The 18,630-nt window shown below is 58.2% G+C and overlaps 1 protein-coding gene across 10 annotated transcripts in view; it reads right to left on the reverse strand.

Moving 5' to 3' along the window:
- Positions 1-18,630, reverse strand: part of CACNA1G (calcium voltage-gated channel subunit alpha1 G) — a 64,153-nt gene that overhangs the window by 35,191 nt on the left and 10,332 nt on the right. For all 10 annotated transcript variants that reach the window (XM_037808725.1, XM_037808718.1, XM_037808716.1 and 7 more), the window contains 6 exons: positions 18,230-18,327; positions 16,184-16,343; positions 15,413-15,713; positions 15,163-15,255; positions 12,062-12,845; positions 9,838-10,214 (listed from right to left, as the gene is read on the reverse strand). In XM_037808725.1, the coding sequence (XP_037664653.1) occupies positions 9,838-10,214; positions 12,062-12,845; positions 15,163-15,255; positions 15,413-15,713; positions 16,184-16,343; positions 18,230-18,327 (1,813 nt within the window). The remainder of the gene's footprint in view (positions 1-9,837; positions 10,215-12,061; positions 12,846-15,162; positions 15,256-15,412; positions 15,714-16,183; positions 16,344-18,229; positions 18,328-18,630) is intronic.

Consider the following 18,630-nt stretch of genomic DNA (forward strand, 5'->3'; position numbering starts at 1 on the left):
GCAAGTCTTTGCTCCAAGACTGAGAAGAAGGGCGAGGGGTGCCGCCACTGAACCCAGTTAACCAGGTCACAGAGACATGGGACCCACAGGCCCTCAGCACAAGCACGGGGCAGGTGATGGGGAAGACACCATCGACGGCACAGAAAAAGCCTGTCCCCTCACAGTGGATCTCCCCCCAACTCAGGGTCAATGCCCAGTCTGGCAGGCAAGCCAGCTGGCCTGTCACTCTGCACCTGCCCAGTCTTCCGTCCTCGGATAGGATAAAGACGATGAGCACAGACCACACAGGGGTGATGCTTTACAGGCCATCCACACAACAGTCCTCGCGTCCTGACTTCACAGGTGAGGGAAGGGACGGGGAAGACTGGCTCAAAGTCACAGCACTTGGAGTGAAGGAGTGAGACCCTTCACTCTGACTCCAATTGGACAGCAGGACTCGAACCCCATCCCAGAGGAGCCCATGAATCCACACACACAGATGGACCCAATACATAATGTGTTTTCTACAGAATATATATTTCAAATATTTCATATTTCAAATGAACATAGATGTGACAAATGAAGAAAAAATTGTAAAGCATAGGTGATACGCACGCAATGGGCAATTTTATAGCACGTAAATTATACCTCAAAAAGCTCTTAAAATTAAAAAGTAATAAAACACTTTTTTTAAGTAGCTGAAATCACAGTAGCTTCTGGTATCATGCATTCCCTCGGTCAGCGTATTCTAAAAGTACAACTACTATCCTGTGTGTGGAGAGAGGGTCTCATCATTCCCTGATATTTTCAGCATGACTCTCACTGTACCCAACAGCTCACGGATGCGGTGAAGCACCCCCCACTCACCCCCAACCCCAACCAAGAGGCCCATCAAGAGGGATGGGGCAGGCCAGCCCCAAGGCCTGCATCATCTGTCCTAGGCGAGGGGGGAGGCAGCAAAGGCTGGACCCCCACCTGACCCTCCAAGGGCTCCGGAACTGGAGAAGCAGGTGGAGAGGAGGGATGGCGCTCCCCTGGCCGGCCCCAGGCTTCTCCCTACACACTGCACACCCTTGGGGGCAATGCCTCCTTCTTTCCAGGGCCTCAGTATACTCCGTGGTCCATGGGAGAAAAAGCTCTCCTCCCTCAGGCAGCCAGTTTTGTCCAAGTTACTACATCGGAGGCTGAGAACGTTCTGCAAACACAGGTCGGGGACACAGAGACACAACCTTAGCAACACGGTTGCCCCAGGGACCAGAGCCATGATCACAGCCACCGCTGCAGGGAAGAGGCAGGGGAGGGAGCCAGCTTCTGCCGCGGACCCGCAGGGGCCCCACACTGGGCCGAGCACCTGCCTCCCAGCATTTCATTTCCTCCCTGCCAGCAACCAAACCACGGAGGGGTGTGATCCTCCTAAACAGTCCAGGAAACCGAGGCTCCAGGAGGTGTGCTAACTGCTCGCGTAGAAGAGCTCAAAGCCGGATCCACCCGGGCTTTCCTCGACATCTTTGCCTTCGGGGCCCCTTCCCCACCGCTGCCCCCCGCCGCACACCCAGCACGGCTCCCGTGGGACACATGCACCCAACCACCACGGGAGGTGCCTCCCTGCAGGCTGGCACCACGCCCCTCCCTGACTCCCTCCCATGCCAGAAGTCCTTTCTGAGGCCTAGATGGCATCCTTCCTCCTGCTCACCCATGTCAAGGCCCAGTGGAGGCTTCTGGAATTGAGGGAAGGCAGCCTGAGCGTTTCCCTCCCAAAGCCCCAGATGACTCCTCTGTGCAGAGGCTCACTCGGAATCTCCCTCCTCCCCATCTTCCTATACCTCCCCCCTCCTACATACTGGGCCTTGGAGTAACTGCGGCCCGGGGAGGGCTGCTCAATACTCCCCACCCCGGGGGCTCCCCCGACACCCAGAGCATCACCCTTGAAGTGCCCACTGTGTGCAAGACGCTGGTAATACAAGGGCAGGAGGTGTGCACCTGAGCATGAGACGCTCCAGTCTACCTGTGTGACCTCGGGCAAAGCCCTCAACCTCTCTGATCCTCGGTGCCCTCTTCTGTCAAACAGGATAACACACCCCTCTGTGGCGAGGAATTATAGCCTGTGAAAACACCCAGCCTGGAGCCATGCTCGAGGCCCCGACAAAGCTGGCAGGCAGGCCTCACCACTGCAGGATGGGGCACCTAAAGGGGAGGTCAGCAGGCCAGTGGGGGGCAAGAGGCAGGAGGAGAACCCAGATGGAGGCTGACCCCAGCTGGGGACAGCACGAGCAAAGGGGCAGGGGCAGGGATGTGCTGGGCATACTCAGGGACCAAGCCCAGCTGGTCTGCCTGGATCAGGGGGTGGAGGGGACCCAGCGGGGACAAGGCTGCAAGGTCAGCGGGGCCCGGGCAGAATGACCTTGATTCCAGTCCAATCCTCAGGCTGGACTGGCCTCTGCCACTGAGGCTTCTAGGGAGAGGGAGATGTGCAAAGCAGTGTATTAAGAAGATTAATCTGGCTGCAGTGGTGGCAGCGTGTGGATGGCTGGGAGGGGGGAGGCTGGAGACCAATTAGGGAGACTGCAGTGGTCCAGGAGGAGGCCTGAGAGCCAGCCGGGCAGACAGCACAGAAAGGCATGAGGTGGGGGGATAAGCCAGGCCAGGGCTGGGCAGGGGCTTGTACGAGTCACCTCAGCCCTGCCCATGCCCCACACTCGTCCTCATGTCCGCCCCATCTCCTCGGCCCCCACCTGCTGCCTCAACACTGAAGTCTCTGCTTCCCAGTTCCAACTCCTCAGAAGTTGCCTGCTGCTCCCCACCCCTCCCCAGGATAGGTGGTCCAGACTGGCCACAGTGATGGGTTGGGGTCACTGGGTCAATGGGAGGTGAGCCTTCAAGGAGGTGTCAGGAAGTCAGGGGACACCTGGGTGGCAGAAATTTCCAGGAAATCCCACAGCCCCATCATACAGATCATGGGCTTGCCCTCCACTGTCCCCCAGAAGGTCTCCAGCTTGGGACTTTTCCTCTCTGACCAACACCTTCATGCCCACTGGGACCCCAGTTGGGTGTCACTGAGCCTGCCAGGCTGCCTCACCAGGGGCAAGACCAAGGGGTAACTTTATCCCCTCCCCACAATCTCCCCAGCTCCCCTAAAGCCACTCCAAATAAATACACAAGCTAAGCAATCTCAGGGCACCCACAGGTCACACAGCTTCAAAACAGCCAACCCCAATCCCCTGCTACCCAAATCTGGAGCCGTAGCCCCAGCCCCTCACCTGCCCAGACAAGCTCTCAGCCTGGAACCCACAGTGGGCCATTTAGAGGATGCCTTTGGGACCCAGACCTCAGGGAACCTACCAGCCAGATAAGTCCCCACTCCCTCTGCTGTCTCTCTGCAGCTCCAAAACTGCTGAGCCTTGCTAGAGAGTCAGGGACCTGTGCTGACTGGACAGGCGGATTCCCCACTGGGTGGCCTCTGCCGGCCTTTATTCACGGTTCTTTATGCCTCCTTTGACAGGTCCCTGTCTCTCCTCCCCAGGAGCTGCTCCAAACCTCCTCCCACTCCTTGGCTCCCATCCCCACTCCCAACCTGGCCTCCAGCTTCCTGGGGCCCCACTTCCCCCCTCTGCCTCCAAACAGCCTTGTGCCCCACCTTGAGGGAGCCAGCCCCTCCTGCACCAGCCCTCAGCCCTGTCCCGCCAGCTTTCCCTGGTGCTGCCACCACCCCCCGCCCCACCCCCACCCCCCCCAGCCTCGGCTCCTGCTGACATTCCTGGGAGTTCAGTCGGAGCTGCTCCCTCCTCTTCATTCCACGCTCTGCCTCTCACCCGCAAGCACCTCTCCAACTGTCAGCGAGGTGTTGATGATACTAAACACGCCCCCTCCCAACCCCTGGCTCCCTGTCCAGAGACCAAAGCCTGCCTGATGGTCCTCCCGGGACAGGACAGGGGTGAAAGGGTGGGGGGGGTGGGACCCACAACCACCTCAAACTCAGCACGTCCACAAGAAACCCTCGCCCTCATCGCCACCTCTCCCAAACTTGCTTTCTCCCGACTTCTCGGCTCCATCGTTCTCCAGGATTCTGCCTGGAAACCTTGGGGTCATCTAAGCTTCCCACCTGCCCATCCTCCCTCCCAAACAGCAGGTGCCCCAGCCCACAGACCCTGCCAGTGGAACTGCTGTCCTGCCCACCACCACGGCCTTCGCTGGGCCCTCGCTGCCCCCAATCTGGAGACCCTCACCCAATGCAGCTTGCACCTCCTGGTGGCCCCAACTTCCTTGGACATTCGTTGCTGGACTCAATCAACGGCAGAGGAGATGGGGTTGGGGAGGGGGAAGTGCAGGGGTGGGGGAGGAGGGCATGACAGTCCTTCAGCACTTCCCAGGCCACCCTGTGCATCTCAGGGTTTGCCCCAAACCCTCCACAGCTCACGTGGTGACATCCACCTAGACCTCTCTGCTCACACCGCTGGCTGTCACAATCCCACCTGGCTTTCCAGGTCTATCTCAAAAGCCACTTCCTTCTGAAAGCCCTTCCTCACCCTTCACTGGGTGTGAGAGCTCTCCTTTGTCCCCTGAAGCCTCTCTTCTGTTATTTGGCATAAGCAGCAATGAAGCAGAGACTTTCCTACTAGAACCAAAGTTTCTTGGGTGCTTTGGGCTCTGCCCCCCACCAACTCCTCCTTTGTATTCTAGCATGCTGTGCACAGGAAGTGCTCCACGTGCATTTGTTGAACTGGGGGAGCCTGGAGGCAGGGGATGCCTGAAAGCACAGGAGCACCTCTCCAAAGCAGCTCCCCTCTTCCTGCCACACCTGCAGAGATCCTTGAAAGCCTGGGGTCAGGTCAGGATCGTCCCCTAAAGCCCTGCTTGGCCCCCAGCTCCAGCTTCTCAGCCAGGGCTCATCAACCTGGAGGCCAAAGACTCCTGAAAGATCCCAGGGGCAGGCTTAGGGTGGGGGGTGCCCATAAACCCTTGCACTCAAAGGCTATATTTGGAGTGTCTATCCAGGTATGCATTTTCCAAGGCAAGGATCCCTAGCTTTTAGCAGAATCCAACAGGAGTCTGTGACTCTCCTCAAAAGTTAAGATCTACCACATCTGGCCTTATCCCCCACCCAACTCCAGCTTTTTTCTCCTGTAACAGCCAACCTCATTCACTTATAAATAGAAACCCTTCCTAGACATGTATCTGGAGTGACAAGATGGGCCCAGAGTCTGAGCAACCAGCAGAATCATCACCTGCCCTGTCCTTCCTCTGGCCTGCAGGGCCGTGTGCCCCAGACCCTCCCCACCCCCCCTGCAGCCCAGGAGGCCACTGGAGAACACATGCTGTTGTCCCTCTTGGAGAACATGAAGTTAGCATCTGCCCCTAGCAATCCAGAGCTAGGAGGGGGGATGACTAGGAAGCTCATGTGTCCTGAGACCCCATCCCTGTGCTTTCGCCTCCTTCCGGAGGAGGTCTGCCCCAGCACAGGCCCAGGCAGATGCCAGAAGACAACCTCCTTTCTCAGCTTCAACGGGTTGATGGACATGGTGCTGGAATGCTCCACAGGCACCTTGCATGCAACATATCCCCTAGCTCGGATCCTCTCAACCCCCAAAACTCCCATCCCAGACAGAATCCTAGGACTCATTCTTTCTGCCCCCTCCTTCCCAAATATCCAACTGGCATTGAGTCTTAGGGATTCAGGCTCCACCTGCTCTCCCCAGCCCTCCCCTCTCCGACTCCAGGGACAAAGCTGTAATCCGAGCAACCTGGACCACTGCAGGAGCCTCCCCGGTGGCCTCCTAGCCTCCTGTCTCCCCTCCCTCCCCTTTACTTCCCCACACGGCTTCTGGAAGACTTTTGGTAAAAAAAACCTGGTCATGTTATTTGCCTGCTTAAAACCTTTGTTGGAAGCCTGTCAACTGCAGGAAAAAATCCAAACTCCTTCCTATGCCTCTCGGGACCCGGCTCTGAGTGTTTTTCTGCCTTATCTCGTGTCACTTGCCCATCCCAGCACCCACCTAGCACCCACTCATTGCAAATGCCTTACAACCCTCTCAAGTTTGGTGTCTGATGCCTCTGCCCCCCACCCCCACCCCATGTTGTGCCGCCAGAGGGAATGCCCTCACCTCCACGCTTTACTGGGTATGACCTTCAGACTCAGCTCAGAGGTCAGCTCCTCCCTGGAGCCCTGCCTGAGTCCTTTCCCTAGTCTGGGTCATAGGCTTCTCCTCCATGTATCCCTCTCCGAACATGTGCCACATCCAGTGAACATGACTGTTTACTTGTCTGTGACCTCTTTAAGAGGGAGGATGGTGCCTTCAGCCCAGTGGCATGCTGGAGCTGGCTTGCACCAGCTTGGGAGGGCCAAACGTGCGCATCTCGTCCGAGCTCCATGTTCAGTGGCATCACATTAGCAGCTGGAAATCGGCTGTGACAGGGACATTTACACTACAGAAATTGGCAAGCACTGCAAATCAGGGCTTTTTTTTTTTTTTTTTTTTTTTGAGGGTTAGCTGTTAAATGTTTTCCAGCATACTGCTGCTTAAGGTCAACTCTGGAGTGCCAGGAAATGCGCTGGAGGGATGGAGGGAAGGAGGGATGGAGGGATGGAGGGATGGAGGGAAGGAGGGATGGAGGGATACAATGATGAGTTCACAGTAACTGCCCCCTAGTGGACGGGGCACATTCATAGATGCTCCTCCTCCATCAGACCACTCTTCCTACCTTAAGTCACAGTCTTTCCTCCCTGGTGTCCTGTGTCCTTATCCTCCTCACCGGTCCCTCAGAGCCAGTCAGTCCTGCCAGCTCTCCACTAACATGTGGGTTAAGGGGTGGGGGAAAGCAGGAGAGGGGACAGCAAGGGGCCAGCCTTGGGCACGGTGGAGTATGATGACAGGATGACTGTGGTGCTTCCTCGGTCAAGAGGTTGGTCGAGAGGGGCAGGAGGGGCATGAAGGGCAGGAGAGATGCCTGTGGGGGAGGACAGAGCCCGGGGAGGGTACAGCACCAGGAAGGGGCCCCTCCTCCAGGGAAGCACCAGCATTGCCCTCTCTAATGCACCCCCCCCCCCGCCCTGCCCAGTTCAATCAATACCAGGATCGATGGACACGATCACCTCATTAAAGGCACCATGGGGAAACCATGAGCTTCTGCCCCATGTGCCTCTGCCAGCGTCTGCAGACACCTCCCTCACTGCCTCTCGGCTCTCTTCCTCAATGGGCCCCAGCTCTCTCTTTCAGGCCATGAGGTTCCTTCTGGATCTCTCCACCCACTCCTTGCCCTGTCTCTGTCCTCATAGGCATCTGGGTCTCGGTCTCTGGGTCTCTGCCTCCGTCTCCCCATCTCCCTCTCCCCTCTGTCTCTGCACCTCCCTTCTCTGTGTCACTGTCTCCCCGGCTGAGCTTCCATCTGTATCTCTGGCTCCCCCCAGGTCCCCATCTCCCCCTCTGTGTCTCTGGCTCCCTGCTGTCTCCATGCCTTCCCCTCTGTGCCTCTGTCTCTCAGCCCCCGCATCTCCTCGCTCCCCTCCCAGCCCCCCTCCACCTCCTAGCCGCTCATGCACCAGGGCCCAGATGGCGGGACGTTCACGCCGCAGTGCCCGTGTGCACAGGTCCATGGCTGCTGGGGCTTCTTCCCGTCCCGGCCTGTGAATCCGCCGTGTGGCTGTCAGTCATCTGCCCCACCTGCTGGGGTCTCCCACTCGCCCCCACGGGCCCCTTGGTATTGGGACAAACTCCTCCCTGGGCAGACACTGTGCCTCCCACTAAGTGGGGCCTCCCTGCAGCTGAGGGTACAGGGGAAGACTGGGCCAGCCCCCCTTTCCTCAGGCACCCCTGACTGATCGCTTTTACTTTCTGACTAGTGGGGTGTCCTTCTTGACATCTAGCTGAAAGCCCTCTTGCTGCGGCTTCATCTGCCTTCGGTGTGTCTGACTCAGCTTCTTCCCAAAGCAAAGTCTACACCAGCAGCATCTGGCTGGGCAAGGGCTGCTGGTTGCACCCTGGAGGTATGAGGGGGAGGCCCCTGAGGAGGTGTCCCCCTGGGGGAGGGGCATCTGACCACAGCCAGAACTAGGGCAAGGGACTGGAGGTTCAGGTTCAGGTTCAGAGGGAGCCAGCGCAATGGGAGGTTAGGGACTGCCCCCACCTGGGTCCCCGGAGTGGAAAATACCGCCCCCACCTTCCTCACTAGTCTGGCAGAGCAGAGCACCTCTCCCCGGGAGGCTGGCGGAGCCGGTGTGTGCACACACACCCGCGCCCCACGTGGCCCAGACACAACACGCCCACCGCCGTCCCGAGAGCCCCCACCTGCTGGCACTGCTGCGGGCGTCCCGACCCCTCCCTCCACCTCACCTCCGCGGGGAGGGAACCGGCATGGCCGCCTGAGAAGGGGCGTTGAGGCAAGAGGGAGGGGCGCCCAGCGGGATGTGCTGGTGGGGGCGGCGCTGCTGGCGCTGGCCGGACAGGGCTGGGCGGGGTAGAGCTGAGGGCTCACAACACTGCGGGTCGGCGGGGTGCAGATGGGCTTCGGCGCCCAGTGAAAAGGGAGTCTCCCGCTGTCCTCTCCAGCTCGCGCTCGAACCCACGCTCCCGGTCCCGCCCCGCCGTCGCAGCGCCCCGACGCCGCGCACCTGGAGCAGGTGCCTCCTCCGCACCTCTGGTCCCCCCACTCCTCTGCTCCCGAGGGATCTTTGGGGTCCAGGGAACGGGGGCTCACGGCATCGACTCCGCCCCAGGAAAGGTCAGGTTCTGGCGGCCCAGGCCCCGCCCCCTGCCTGGGAGAGGCGGGAACAGCCCGGAGAGGAGCGCCGAAGAGCTCGCGAACTGCTCCCTCTTCTAAGAATCAGCCAAAGGGGGTGACCTGGGAGACCCGACTGGGGCGGTGGGGTGGGGAGAAGGGCTTCTGGAAGGACCTGTATTTGCAGAGGAAGCCAAACGAGGTTGTGAGGTCAACGGGGCCAGGCCCCCTGTGGTGCCTGCTCTGACCCCCACCTCACCCCCCACCAACAGTGCAGCCCCTAGTGGGTGGAGGGGCCAGTCGCTGAGCTCCCCCAGGCCACCTTCTCTGTCTGCGCAGATCTGAGAGAACAGCCTCCTCCCCCTCAGCCCAGATCCCATTGCTTGCAGCCACCGGCTGGACAAGACAAGCCGGCTCCCTCTTCCACATGACAGCCCTTCAAATATTTGAAGACAGCTCGCCTGTCCCCGCTGAGCCTCCTCTTCTCCTGACTAAACATCCCGGTTCTTAGAACGATTCCTCAAACGCAATGGTTTCAAGTCCCCTCACCATGCTGGGCATTCTCATCCAGTCAGCACCGTGCCAGCTCCCAGCAAGGCTCCAGAGCTGGGCCAGGGCTAGGTGGCCCGCCCCTCCCCACCCGCCAGACCTTCCGCTGTCCCCAAGCACAGCCACCAGTCCTCCGCGCTTCACCCTCCCTCCCTCGCCAAAACCTGCCTCCAGTCCATCATATCCTTATTTACCGAGCCAGGTAAATACTGGGGGGCCAGCACTGGGCTGGGATCCCCCAACACCTCCCCTTCCCACTACATCATCTCCAAAAGCCCAGTTCTCTTCTAGCGACTTGTCTCTCCATGTCCTTCAAAGCCCACCTCCTCTAAGAAGTCTTCCTAGATAGAACACAACCAGCTCAGAATCTGCCTCTGCCCTGGGCATGCTCCATTCCTGGGGACTGTGTGGCATTCACGGGTAGTCATTCTCTCCAAAGTCCCCACAGCTTGCTCCATCCCTCCTTCCCTCCTCCCTGCCATGCAGACCTGAAGCACAGAGGGGAAAATGACAAAATGACGCAGGACAGCAGAAAAACCTGGGGTTCCAGTCCCCAGGGAGAAGGGGCTGGTGCAACCCCACCCTGGCCCATGCCCCTACCTGCTCGTGGTATTCAATGCCCATGCTGAGGGTGTTGACCAGGATAGCAATCATGATTCCCCGGCCAAAGTACTTGCTGTCCACAATCTTCCGGAAGGTGTCACAGATCAGCCTCCAGAAGGCCAGCACTGAGCCAGGCTCCACATCCAGCCCCAGGCTCCACCGCCGCCGGCTGTGGGGGTCTCGGAGGTCCCCGTGCTGGGCATCCTGTGTAAACTCATAAACTGCTTCGCTGTCCGAGTCTGGCATCTCACGGTCGGTGAGCTCCACCTCCCCTGCCCCAGCCCGGACACAGTAGGGGCAGCTGTCTGGGCCACAGGCTCCACTGTCTGCCTTCAAGCAAGGGCTGGAGATCTTGCAAGAACTTTGGCAGGCACCTGGGACACGAAGGTAGAGGTTAGAGGCTCCACGGTTCCTTACCAGGGGTGGCCCTACCCTCAGAGTGTGTAGGAATGAGTGGAGGCATTTAGGGTTGTTACAATGATGGGGGTGCGGAGCACTTAGTGGGCCAGGGGTGCAATCCACAGAACAGAACGTCCCCAAATGCCAGAAGCACCCCACTGACAGTCACTGCTGGGGTATCCTCAGGCAAGGAGGTGGACTCGGTGTCCTCAGAGCTCCTGGGCAGCCCCTGCAAGGAGTCCTGATGATCCCTCCCTCCCAGGGATCCCAGCCCCCGCATCAGCACTGCTCCAGGCAGCATTTACCAAGGATCCTAACACACACGCCCACATACACATGCTCAAACACACACACCAACACGGGCACGCATGTGTACATGTGCATGGGATGCACATGCATGTACACAAATGAGTGCACTCATGTCATCCTCACACCACACATATGTACATACACACACACCAAACACATGTTTGCACAGGCACACCACACGTGCACACATACCAGCCATGTGCACACACATGCATTTGTGCACACCAGACATGAGGAGCACACACTTGAGTACACACATACACGCATGCACACCAGACACATGCACTTCACATATGCACATGAACACCACACACACACATGCACATGCACACACATTCATGCACACACGCAGCCCAGGTGTGCACACAGGCACACACTGTGGCCGACCACAAGACATCAGTGACCATTTAAACCCAGCTTTGATCAGAGAATTGAAAGATGAAAGGAGCCTGGGAGACCACCCAGCTAAAGCCTGCATATGAAGGCACCTAGCTTAGAGCCCTGCCTTCGGAAGGTCCTCAACAAACGCTTCCCCTTCTGACTATATTTGCACTCGGGAGGGGTTCAGTAAGTAACGATGGTCCCAGCCTGGCCTGTCACGCAGGAGGAAGCTGAAATGTGCATGCGTGTGACTGGCTCGTGTGCCATGGCCAGGCAGTAGGGTGGCAGGGTGGTGGGAGAACTGGCAATAATCTTTGCCCTGTGCCTTCCCGTGACACCTTCCCGTCCCAGCCCATGTTCCCACCAATACCCCACTGCTCCCCACGGGCCCACATCCTTCCTGAAACCCAGGCCCTGGCAGCGGCTGCACACCTGCCACCCCCCATCAGACTGGGGGCTGCTCATAGGTGGTGAATGCTCACCCCCTCCCCATGCTGGGTGCTCCACCCACCAGACTTGCCACCCTGGGTCCCGGGTCTCCTGGGGGGAAGGGATGAAACACATTTATAAGAGCCCCCTTGGTGAGGGTCATGGGGCCAGGCACATACCATTGCCCCTGAACCTTGCAACAGCAAGACAGAGGGTGGGCTTTCGAGTTAGGAGACCCTGAGCCCAAACCCCAACTCCAGCCTTCACCAACTGCACATCCTGGGGCAGGTCAGGCAGCCTCTCTAACGCCCCTCTTTCCCATCAGTGAAACGGGGATGATAAGCAAGCTTGCCACCTAAGCTGTTGAAAAGAGTCAATGGGATTTTGCCTGTAAAGCATGCGATGGGTACATGGTAATCACTCAAATGTGCAGATTATTATCGCAAACAGCACAGAGCAGAACATGAGGCAGTGCTCAGTACGTGATACTTCTTATTATTACAGTGTAGGAATTATGAGTCCCATTTTAACAGGTGAGAAATTCAGGGCTCAAAGAAGCAATGTGACTTATTGAAGATCCCCAACAGTGAGTGGCAGACGGGGGATCCAAGCCCTGGACCTCTAACTCCAGACCCCGAGTCCAATCTGGGATGCCACCTGGACCCCGGGAAAGGGGCCCCAACATGCCCCACCCAGAGCTCACCTGTACTCTGTGTTTCTAGCAGCTTGTGCATGGAGCTGTAGGGCCCAGGAGGGATGTTGAGGCTGGTGAGGGTGGGGGGTCCAGAGGTGGCAGCCACCTCGACTAGCGCCTTCTCCTTCAGCACCTCTGGTGGAGGGCTGGTGTGCACAGTGGGGTACACCTTCCCGCTGGCCACAGTCCTGCCTGACGCCTCAGAGGGTGACCTGGGAGGGGGTGCCTGGCAGCGGACGGGCTCCAAGTGGCAGTCGGCGTGGTAGAAGCTGTGCACAGACTCGGCACCCCCCGGGGGACCCCGGGAGAGAGCAGGTGTCGAGGGTGGTGGCAGCATGAGCTGGCGGGACCCATTGGCATCCCTGTCCTGGATCTCCGGGCTGGACCGGTGGACCCTCAGCGTCCCGTTGCCCAGGTGGTAGTGGTGGTGATGGTGGTGGTGATGATGTACCAGGTGGTGGACAGACGGGCGGCGGTGGGAGCGCGAGCAGCTGCCGCTGGGCTGGGGCTCCTGGCCCCCGCGTGTCACTGGGCTGCTCAGCAGCCCGACCCGCACGCCCACCGCCCGGGAGACCTGAGCCAGCCTGCAGGCTGCTTTGTGGAGGATGTACACCAGGTACTTGAGCAGCTCCTCGTAGCAGCTGCCTGGCTCAGAGAAACTGGCCAGGGTGCTCGCGTTTGACAGGAAGCGCACACGCTGCTCCCGCATCAGCTGGCTTTCCCGCTGCTTGGTCTCTGAGAACTGCGTGGCGATCACCACCAGGCAGAGGTTGATCATGAAGAAGGAGCCCACCTGTTGGGGTGGGGACAGGGAGAGGAGACGTCCTGAAGAAAAGCGGATCACAATGCCAGCTCCCGCATACTGAGCACTTCCCTAGGTGCCCGGCACTGGGCTTAATTATTTTCTAAGCAGTGTCTCATTTTATCCTCATGATAGTCTCAGGAGGTGGCTTATTGTAATCTCCATCTGGCAGGTGAGGAAACCGAGGCTCAGAGAGGCCGAGGAATTTGCCCAGGATCACTCAGCTCATGAACAGCAAAACTAAGGTTTGAACCAAGCTCTGTGTAACTCCAAGGTGTTGTTATTGCTGATCACAATGCGATCCTGCAAGGATATCCCCCAAACCGCCCCCCCCCCAGCACACCCATCCCCAGAGGCTGCGCGCCTCTCCCCAATTCCCATTAGGAATGGTGAATGTGTGGAAATGAATGCAATCTTGGGGACATGTGGTTTTCGAGTTGGAGTGAGCCTTTGAGATCCTGGCAAAAACGTTTTTACAAGACTCTTCTTCTGGTCCCAATTCTAGTGGGGTGACTTGGGTGAGACCCTTAACCCCGGGGCTTCAGTATCCTCCTCTGACCACATGGCCCACTGACCTGGCCTCATCCTCCTCCCCGTGCCCCCCCACCCTACCCCCCAGCCAGGTGAGGGGCTGAATCTTGGACCCCCGGTACTAGCCCAGCTGCCACTCTGACTTGCCCATACTTGCTCGGTCCCCAACACCATGCCTCAGTTTCCCCAGGACTCTAAGGATGCCCATTGCTTGGACGATCCAAAATGAAGGAAATGAATATTTATGGTGACAAAGCAGGTTTTTTTTTTTCTAGCCCGTGTCCTAGTAATTATGATAATTAGCTTCACTAGTGTGATTCCGGAGAGCTGTTTGGAAAGATTCTTCAGGGGGTGTGTGGGAGTGCGGAAACTAGGCCCCTTACCTCTCTGTCTGCTCCCTTCCCCCTCCCCCAAGCCCAGGAGACAAGCACAGTGAGAAGACACTGCTTCCCCGAAGCCCTGGCCTTGCCTCGCTGGCGGTGATGGCAGGGGACGGGAGCAGAACTCCAGCCGGGAGATGCCCTGAGCCTGGCCACTCTTCCCCTCGAGGGAAAGTTGCAGGGGCAGGAGTGGGGGGCCTGGAGGGCTTGCTCTGTCTCGGGGCCCACCCTCTGTCTCTCTAGGGCTGGCTCCATCAGGAGCTGCCTCATTCTGTCTCCACTTCTCTCTGGCGTTTGTCCTGGCTCCCGAGACGATCGCAATCTCTTTCTGAACCTCTTTCTCTCAATATCTGTCCCTCTGTCTGGCTCGCCCCTGACCTCTTGGTGTCATGGGAGAAGGGCTGGAGTTGGAGCCAGCAGCGTGGGGTCCAGCCACCTCTTGCTGCGTGATCTTGGCCAAGCAACCAACCCCTCTGAGCTCAGAGTTCTCCTTTAGGAGACGGGGACCCCAATCCCTGCTTGAGGAGTAAACAGGCGGCAGATGCCATAGCAGCTGATCAGCAGTGATGCACACCCAAGGAAATTAACCTACAGCCCACGCAAAGCGCATAGTGGGGCAGATAAATGAGGAAATGTAGGTTTGGTTTCCTCATCTGAAAAATGGAGATGATAACAAAATTGTGGTGAGGATTCAATGTCCCAGTGCATAAAAAGAGCTTAGAGCATGGGCTAGTGCGTAGTAAGTGCTAGGGAAATATTAGCTATAAATGATAGCAATAAAAACATTAACTATGAGTGTTAGTGACTAAACTATTAAATATTGCCACTTTTGCCTCTGTCTTCTGCCTTCATTTAGTCCTGGAGTTTCTGAGCTGGAAAGAACCAGAGCTCATGACGTGTTTCTCAACACTGAATGACTGGGATTTGGGGTGGGATAATTTTTTGTTTGCAAGACTGTCATTTCTGGAGGTTTAGCATCCACCCCATCCCCACCCCACCCCCAACAGCAAATGCCAATAATGCTCCCCTAGTCCTCCTAAAAAAACAGAAACCACCTGTTGCCATTTCCAAAGGTCCCAGAAGGGAGGCAGTGTCACTCTGGATTGAGAACCAGCATTTTGCTGACGAAGTCAGAGGTTCAGGATAGGGATGGGGTCTTGTGAGGAATGACTCCCCAAATGGTAGGAAGTGGTTGGGTCGGACTTGACCTTGGATTTCCTCCTGTCTCCTCATCTGGTGCCTTTTCTGTTACATGACAGTTGCTCTGTCTGCATCTCTATGGGACTTATCCTGAGAGCTAGGAACTTCAGACCGAGGGACCGTTCCCCTCTCTGAAAGCCCGCCTCCCGTCTCCCCAGGATCCCTGCGTCCCCACCGGGGCCTGAGCGGTCACTCACGATGATGAGGAGGATGAAGTAGATGAAGTTGTAGAAGGAATGAGCATCCATCACAAAGTACATGATGTCGACCCAGCCCTCCAGCGTGATGACCTGGGGAAGATGCAGGGGCAGGCTGGCTCTTGGCCCACTAAAGCCTCCTACGGCTCCTCCAGAGGCCAGACCCCACCTCACCCTTGAGAACGACCACTCTGAGCCTGGATGGTGGCCGGGGGCTGGGGTTCTGGGCAACTGGGACAGGCTGCCCCACCTGGAAGATGGCAATCCAGGCGTAGCCGATGTTGTCGAAGTTGATGGCGCCCTTGAAGGGGTTGTGCTCCCCTGCAGAGCAGTTGGTGTAGTACTGGTTCCAGTTGACACAGGTGGTGTTGCTGGAGCTGTTGTAGGCCTCATAGTCCAGGCCGCAGGGGGGGCCACCGCCCCCCTCCCCACGCAGCGTGGGCACGCTCCTGCAGGACCGCATGCCGTTCTCGCGCGGCTGGGAGCAGATGAAGGGGCTCTCGTCCTCGTTCTCGGTCTGGTAGTAGCGCTCCAGGTCCACGCTTAGGGGGCTGCGGGGGTGGGGAGGGGACGGGGATGAGGCTGGGGAGCAGGATCCTCCATGGGGAGTGTGGGGCGAGTGGGTGAGGCGTGCAGCACGAGCAGGGCAGGGGAGCCGTGTCAGGTGCAGGGATTCGCGGGAGTGGACGTGAGGGCACTGGGAGAGTGAGGACTCCAGTAGGAGTATTAGAAGGCTCCGTCCTACAGCAGCTTGGCTGCTCATTAGAATTACGGCAGGGGTTTTTAAAAACCCCTGTGCCGGGGCTGAACCCCAGATCAGCTAAATCAGAATCTCTGGAGGTGGGACCCAGACATGAATCATTTCGGAAATTCCCCAGGTGATTCCATTGTGTGGCCACGTTGGAGATGCAGTGTTCTGGGGGGGAGGAGGGGTGTCCACCACAGCAGGACACGATGGGCGGATGGAGGCTCTGGCCCCACTGCTGACTCCCAGGTCAGGCCCACCGTGTCTGCCACTCACAGGCTGAAATTCTCGGGCAGGAAGCAGCGGTTGCGCAGCAGCCCTGCCCAGAGCTGGACGCCGACGATGCCGAAGATGAAGAAGACGAAGAAGCAGAGCAGCAGGACATTGCCCAGCATGGGCAGTGTGTCCAGCAGCAGCGTGACGAGGATACGCATGCCTGTGGGGCAGAAGCAACGCTGGGGGTGCCAGGCTGCCTTGAGCCCAGCCGGGCTCCCAGAGGGGCCCACCAGGGACTCTGAGGCTGAGGTGGCCCGGCTCAAGCTGGAGGGGAGACCAACAGACACCTCTAGCTCCCCTGCAGCCCCCAGCCCCTACCCTCTATCCCTCTTGGCCCACCCACTTGAATCAGTACATGGACCCACCAAGGACAAGCCAGTGCAAACATAGCTCCAAAGCGCTCTCAGGCTCTGTATCCCACATAACCTTCCCACCATATCCCACGAGGATGCTATAACTCCAGATTTATAGATGAGGAGTCTGAGGCCCAGAGAACTAACATGACCTGCCCAGGGTCACAGAGCTGCTAAATGTAGGTGCCAGGACTTAGACCCAAGCTTTCTGCTTCCAAATCTCACTCCCCAACACACATACACATTCATTCCCCTCCCACTTTCTTCTCTCCCCAGACACAGTCACCTGACCCTTCTAAGCTATTGCCACCAGGGTCATTGGGGAAACTGAAGCAAAGAATGCCAGGAGGGTGGCTGGCAGGAGGAATCTGAGCCCCCACCCCAAGTCTTTTTCAACCATCCCTGCTTGGTCCAGATCCCAAACTCAGGAACACCCTGTCTTCTCAGGAGTCCATCAACAGACAACCCCTTACTTGGAAAAAGACAACCCACCCCTCCCCCTGCAAACACTGTTAGGGTTGCTTTCCTCCCTCCCAACTTCAGGGCCAGACCCCCACCCGGCGCACTAGGTCTGAATCAGCAGCAAGTCCACCAAGCCGCCCATCACGCAGACAAACCTCTAGTGGCTGGTTTTGACCCCCAAGGTGCCACCCATGGCTCCTTGCCCCCTCCAGGGAAAGAGCTTCTAAGCAGCAGCTAATAAACTCTCTGGGTGACTAGGGCAGCCCCGCCCACCCCACCTTCCAGCCCAGCCTTCTCAGTCTTCTCCCCATCCCCCTGGGCTCCTCTGTGCTCCAACTGAGATCAATTCCTCAGGGTTCGCATTAAGGGAATTACATTGGTGGTTAGACAGAGGCCTATAAATCTGCCAGCCGTCACCTGGGGCGGGAGAGGAGGTGAAGGCATGCCCCCTTTCCCTGCTTGGAGTTCCGGTTGACACCAACACACCCCATTGCCTGGAGGACACACTGGACAGCCCTGTCCACATAGAGGTAGCTGCATCTCACACAAACACACACACACACAGACACACACACACACACAGAGCCACGGGCACTGCTGCTACATCCAGGCACACACTCAGGCACAGAGCCCCGGAAGCATGCACCCACCCCCCCACCCTTGGGACCACAGCAGGGACCATCTGCAGCATTTGTAGCTTGAGGAGTTGCAAGGGGGCCTGAGCAAGGGTGGGGGGCAGGTTGGAGGGGGAGCTAAAGCTGCCAAAGCTGCGCTGGCTTGGGAAACCAATGCAGTTTAATCTAGATAATGGTCCCTGCAGTTGCTGCGCCGTGTTGGAGGGGGGTGGGAAGCCTGCGGGGGCACAGCAGGGATGGTGAGGCATGGAGTGGCCTTGTCTTGAGAGAGGTTGGGTGCGGCCTGCGTGGTCTCACCAGTGAGATCCACACTGAGCAACCCAGGGGCAGATGTGGCTAGCAATGGCCGTCAGCACTTTGCATACTGCTCCCACCCACCCCTACTGCACGGGGGGAGTGGTCATCTAGCTAAAAGGAAGTGGTCATCTGAGACATTCTTGACGCCGTGACCCCAAACCAGGCTGCGATGAGGGAGGGAGGGGTCATCCCAACACCCCCTCTGTGTCTTTCTCTGATGGACCTCGGCCTCTGAGTGCCAGGCCATGAGGCACCTTTCCTCTTGGGTCCCTTTGTCCAGGGGCTGAGGGGTCACTCACTGGGCACCCGGTTAATGGCCCTGAGCGGTCGCAGCACACGGACTGTCCTGACGGCTGAGAAGCTGACGTTCTGCAGGTCCAGCGAATACTCCAGCATCCTGCAGGGAGGGGCCCAGAGGGGGGCCCTTTGACTCTGAGGCCAGCGGCCGCAGGGTCAAAAGAGGTCAGTGACAAATCCTGCTGTGTTAGTGGCCAAACAGCCTCTGACCCCTCCCCCAACTCCCCTGAGGGACCCTGAAGCTGTCTCTGTCTGAAGGGTAAGGCCAACCCCAAGCCAAGGACAGACTCCCCTGCAGAGAAGAGAGGCAGAGCCAGGAGAAGGGTGTGGACAGAGGGGGTGTGGATTTAAGAGAAATACAAGCCAGAACGCTACCCGCAGGTCAACCTCGGACCCTCCATGG

Source organism: Choloepus didactylus, chromosome 18 (assembly GCF_015220235.1).
Source record: "Choloepus didactylus isolate mChoDid1 chromosome 18, mChoDid1.pri, whole genome shotgun sequence".
Lineage (NCBI taxonomy): Eukaryota > Metazoa > Chordata > Mammalia > Pilosa > Megalonychidae > Choloepus > Choloepus didactylus.